This window comes from Cydia fagiglandana, chromosome 20 (genome assembly GCF_963556715.1).
Source record: "Cydia fagiglandana chromosome 20, ilCydFagi1.1, whole genome shotgun sequence".
Lineage (NCBI taxonomy): Eukaryota > Metazoa > Arthropoda > Insecta > Lepidoptera > Tortricidae > Cydia > Cydia fagiglandana.
The window spans coordinates 9,030,212-9,036,030 of record NC_085951.1 but is presented as its reverse complement, the minus strand read 5'-3'; the positions used below and the strand labels follow the sequence as shown (position 1 = coordinate 9,036,030).

The 5,819-nt window shown below is 38.0% G+C and overlaps 1 protein-coding gene across 1 annotated transcript; it reads left to right on the top strand.

Moving 5' to 3' along the window:
* Positions 1–282: 282 nt before the first annotated feature.
* LOC134674736 (uncharacterized) lies at positions 283–4,612 on the top strand. Its single transcript, XM_063532862.1, has 3 exons — positions 283–506; positions 1,717–1,816; positions 4,493–4,612. Exons 1-3 carry the CDS (start codon positions 291–293, stop codon positions 4,576–4,578), a joined length of 402 nt encoding a protein of 133 aa, XP_063388932.1. The 5' UTR covers positions 283–290; the 3' UTR covers positions 4,579–4,612.
* The last annotated feature ends 1,207 nt before the right edge of the window (positions 4,613–5,819 follow it).

Genomic DNA, 5,819 nt, shown 5'->3' with positions numbered 1-5,819 from the left:
AAAATTATGAAATGGCTATTATTTAGATTTCAGTAATGCTTACACGTATGGTATAAATCTAATCTCTTTCCTGTTTGCCAAATAAATTACCGTCAACTCCATATACCTAATTTTTTACCTATCAACAGTATCAACACCACATGCCTAAAAGTATTTATCACATTACGAGAAGTCGCATCTCATATTTTCAATAAATTTTATCACATTTTCTTCCCATATATCAACTATATTTAAATCTGAATCAAGTTGTTTATTTATTATTTAAATTCTAGTTTTAAACAAATCCAACAATGTCTCCCCCCGTTCCATCGTTTAAAGTAGACGGTACTGCCACGGGTATGATCATCCCGGTATCAAAGGGAACGTATTTCAACACGAAATGGGTGCCGAAGCAGGTCCAGTTATGCCCATATGACATGTTGTACCACCCTCCAGACTATAACCCTAAGGCCGCGCGATCCGACCGCCAGGAACCCAAGATCATAAGGAGGAATATATGGGACCAGGTACTTGGCTTGTGGGTCTTTCCTTAAAATTGAATAGATAAGGACCAAGTGGTTCTACAGACGAGTCTCATATATTATCTTTTATTTATTCTACACTTTTTAACGCTGCAAAAGCTTTGACCATCATTATTGACTTTTGTATTGCTTTAAGACAATGAGTCCCATAGACATCGATTACATGCTAATTCTGGCGTCAGTTCAGTCCATCATTCTGGTCAGAATGACGGGAGAATTATCGTGTAACACGCGGACTGATGGGCTGATGATGTCATTCTAAACGGACTGACGAATATTATCAAAAAAATTAAATTTTCATCAGTCCAGATCATCAGTCCATCAGTCCGCGTGTTACACGATAATTCTCCCGTCATTCTGACCAGAATGATGGACTGAACTGACGCCAGAATTAGCGTGTAACCAATGTCTATTGTCGTAATTTTATCAGTCTGTTGTCAGTCTGTACTGATCAGTCAAAACTCGAATGGAATGATGGACTGAACTGATAATAATATATAACTCGACAACTGTAACCAATGTCAATACAGACAAACAAACCTCCTCCTCAAAACAAACCTGATCGACTGATACCATTCGTAAAAACCGGGCAAGTGCGAGTCGGACTCGCGCACGAAGGGTTCCGTACCATAATGCAAAAAAAAACAAAAAAAAGCAAAAAAAACGGTTACCCATCCAAGTACTGACCACTCCCGACGTTGCTTAACTTTGGTCAAAAATCACGTTTGTTGTATGGGAGCCCCATTTAAATCTTTATTTTATTATGTTTTTAGTATTTGTTGTTATAGCGGCAACAGAAATACATCATATGTGAAAATTTCAACTGTCTAGCTATCACGGTTCGTGAGATACAGCCTGGTGACAGACAGACGGACGGACGGACGGACGGACGGACGGACAGCGAAGTCTTAGTAATAGGGTTAGGGTAGGGGTTTTACCCTTTGGGTACGGAACCCTAAAAATTGTCAAATACCCTATTGGTCAAGATTGGAGAAGATTAAATTGGTTGAATCATACACAGTACGGATATGATGGTCGTATTTGTCTACGTGACAGCGTGATAAAACGGTGTCCGTCCCTTTCTATCCCGCAGAGTTAAAAAGTGACAGTTGTTTTATCACGTGGATAAATGTGGATAAAGCGATCCATAATAGGCTTGCAGACAAGAAATTAGACTAAACTTTTTTATTTCTAGGAATATCACAAAGGCATACCTTCAACATCTCATTTTGTCCTCGGCCGACCGAAGTGGAAAATACTCGACGTTCCAACCAAGGAATTTGTTAAAATACAAGGTATATATGAGCTTTGGTTTATTTCGGTACATTTTTCAGAACAAAAACGTTATCACTAGGTACATCTTATAAAACAAAGTCCCCGCGTCTGTCTGTTTGTGGTCAATCATCATTGGCCACAGCATCTTTGCAGATGACAGTTGCAGCGACTAAAGAAAGTATTTTGAGGAGGTAGTCTACAGTCTACATCGACTGCGATGACTGTATAGACCAATGGCCGATCTGCACTTCTTGCCGCATCGATCACAGACGTGTCTTGACTCCTGTACGGTTACCATCAGTTTGTCACTGACATAAACGCCGTCGAGAACGTAATTTACTGTCTATACATCCCGTTTGCACTAATATGCGAGTGCGAGCGAGATGTATAGAAAGTAAATTACGTTCTCGACGGCGTTTATGTCAGTGACAAACTGATGGTAACCGTACTGGGGTGGTCCAGCAGCTCTGCGATTTCGTTTCTGATGTATGTTCGCGATAAACTTAAATACTAGGTACTGAACGGATTTTCATGTTAGAGTGATTTTTAAGGAAGGTTTAGGTGTAAGTAAGTATTTTTTGTTAAGGTTTTGTGTAACCCGTGCGAACCCGGGTCACTAGTTATGCATATATGTAACAGTATAAACAGCGTATGAGGATGAGAAGGAACAAATCTATTGAGATCTTTAGGATTTCTAGGGAATAAGGAATATCACACAGACGACATTTTCTATTTTACAACATTAAGGCCCACTTACACCATTCCACTAACCCGGGGTTAACCGGTTAAACCTGGAATTGCCATGGTTACCCATACAATTTGATACTAGATTAACGGTTTAACCGCTTAAGCCCGGGTTAGTGGGGTGGTGCAAGTGGGCCTAAGGTACTGTAAAAATATGGGTGCACAAATCATCTCAAAAATATGTCCCATAGCTCTTATATCAGCGAATTAAGAACTATGGGACATATTTTTCCATAAGTTGGCTACACCTTGCTCTTGTAGAATCCAAACTCCGCTACAGTATAAAACTTTGGGGCAATAGCTACAGATACAACATAAATCGCGCTTTCGTGGCCCAAAAAGATGCTATACGTGCTATCACTAGGCTTCCTCCATGGGGAAGTTGTAGTTGTAGAGAACACTTTAAGAGTCTGAGAATACTTACTGTACCTAGCCTCTACACACTAGTTCTTTTAACGGATGTTATTAAGCATCGAAATCGTTATAAAACGGAATCCGAAATGGTGTTGCGGGAAGCCTCTAGGACTAAGAACTTGACTCCAAAATTAGCTCCGAGACTGGAGGTTGTAGAACACAGCGCCAGAGTTCAAGCGGTCAGATTGTTTAACAAGATGCCTACAGATTTTAAAGTTTTAAAATGCGCCGCAACTTTTAGAGATAAGTTAAAAGTATATTTGTTAGAAAAATGCTGTTATGACATTAGTGATTTTTAATATAACACTTATTATTTATTGTTGCTGACATAAACTTATATACTTAATTGATTATTATTTATTTATTTTCTTACTTTATTATGAATTTGCTGTGGTTGTTTGTTGAAACGTTTAATGTCATAATAGAATTTATTTATTGAATAATCATGTATGTATTGCATGCGTTTTTGTTTTGTTCACTAGGTTAATCATAATTGTATATATGTATATTGAATATTCAAACACGATGTAAATTGTTCTTGAATAAATAAACTGAAACTGAAACTAAAAACCCATATTTTTCAGTTGACTGTACAGTAAGCTCAGAGACGAAGTTTTGAAAAGTCGTAGCGCCTTTTTTAGATCACATTACGGCTGCTAAAGGGGCCCACTGATTAACAGCCCGCCGGACGGTACCGACCTGTCAGTTGTTCGGAACTGTCAAAATTTTGTTCTAACTGACAGGCCGATACCGTCCGGCGGACTGTTAATCAGTGGGCCCCTTAAAATAATTAGCAATCTTGAGGCCTGTCGCTAGGGACTTCAGTGATACGAATCCTGAGTTTTTGACTTTCGCCCGATAGAAAGAAATCACGAACAAAGGTCTAAAATGCAATTTACTAAATAAAATTCAAAAACATGATAGCCGTTTCGAGCACTCATGTGCATCTCGCTCACGCTTTCGCTTAGTGAGAGTGAAGAGAAGAACACGAACCTACTGGGCCTTAATAGAAAATCGCAAGACACGCGCAAAATACCTTTAAAAAAAGGATCTCTGAAATTTGCATAGAAAATCTTTTAAATTGATTTTTGTTTGTTTTTATAAACCGTCTGGCTGTTGCTGACAGCGATAAGATAACATTAAGTCTTGACACGTGCTAATTAAAAATTATCTCCATAATTTCGTAACAGTTATACGTACGTAACGATACGTAACACTTTCTTCTTCCTCGCGTTATCCCGGCATTTTGCCACGGGTCATGGGAGCCTGGGGTCCGCTTGACAACTAATCCCATGATTTGACATAGGCACTAGTTTTTACGAAAGCGACTGCCATGATGCGAACCCAGTGGGGAAACTAGGTCTTATTGGGATTAGTCCGGTTTCCTCACGATGTTTAAAAACGACTGGCAAATATCAAGTGATATTTCGTACATAAGTTCCGAAAAACTCATTGGTACGAGCCGGGGTTTGAACCCGCGACCTCCAGATTGAAAGATTATTATAGAACACTTTATTTACTGAGTTTGTGTATTTTAGTGACAAACGAGAATCCCCACACCCGGATTTACAACGTGCTGGAGTGGGCCGTTCTACTCAACGAAGGGAAAAATCTTTGCGAATAAATCATACGCCGATGTAATGAATACCAGAAGCCACACAAATCTCAATTTAAAATACTCCAACAAAAATCTAGCAGCGCCCTCTGGTGAGTTAAAACAATGACACCTATTCATGAATCATCGCTTGGAAATAAGTAAAATATACTTCGGATAACAATTAAATATCTAGATTCAGAGAACGTCTATCTTTTTCCCTATTAATGCTCTTACAATATTCGATCGATGGAAACGCAAATGTTTTTACGTACTTAATAGAAATGTTAACCATTTAAAAAAAAACCGGTAAATTCTAGGGAGAAAAATGTTGTACCTATTCGAAGATAAAATACATAATAGTAAAGTAGGTACTTACTTACAGCTTGGCAAAAAAGAGTAGAAATTAAAAAGTGGCAACACTGTAGTGTGCACATTTCATACCAATTTATTGAAGAAAACGGGACGACACTACAGTGTTGCCACTTTTTAATTTCTACTCTGTTTTGCCAAGCTGTACGACTTCATTTATATATATAGATGGTCAAGCAAATCTTGTCAGTAGAAAAAGGCGGGAAATTTAAAAATTGTAGGCGCGATGGGTTATCGTCCCATAGAAAATTTGAATTACGCGCCTTTTTCTACTGACAAGATTTGCTTGACCAAGTTTATATGTATTATTTATATATATATATGTATGTATCTACATACAGATATTTTATAAAGGTTGAAAATCGACGCTGGGTTTGGAGACGGTGACCTAAGCGCACGCAGGTGCAATTAATGAGCGGAACGAGTACTTATCTATACTCAAAATATTCAAAAAGATAATAGTTTTAGAAAAATCGATAGAATTTCCAACACAAATAGGGGTCCTACAACTATTTTAAGCTTAACTAAGTGTGTATTTATATTTAAAGTCTGTCTACGAGTACCTAGTATCTTAAGAGCCCAGAGAAAATTGGTGCATGATCTTCAAATAAACTGATGCGTTTGATTACAATGGACGTGCTGAGCAAAAAACAGTCATATGATGTGATATATTTTTTTCCCGAAAATCGTGTTTTTTTTTTAACCGGGCAAAGTTGACGATAATGACGGTATAACTTAATTGTCCTATATAAAATCACCCTGTATACGTTCATTCACAAACAAACAACTCGCATATCACATCACGTCGACGACTAGCGCGAGGGAAATGCTACTAACCCAAGATAAATGAGATAAGATAAGATCATATTTATTCATTTATAACTTACGCTAATTTCATT

What these genes read in the sequence shown, in the direction of transcription:
- LOC134674736 (XM_063532862.1), top strand. Translation starts at nt 291, where the DNA reads ATGTCTCCCCCCGTTCCATCGTTTAAAGTAGACGGTACTGCCACGGGT. An exon ending in GGAGGAATATATGGGACCAG is followed by an intron (nt 507 to 1,716) that starts GTACTTGGCTTG and finishes TTTTATTTCTAG; the next exon opens with GAATATCACAAAGGCATACC. An exon ending in GGAATTTGTTAAAATACAAG is followed by an intron (nt 1,817 to 4,492) that starts GTATATATGAGC and finishes TGTGTATTTTAG; the next exon opens with TGACAAACGAGAATCCCCAC.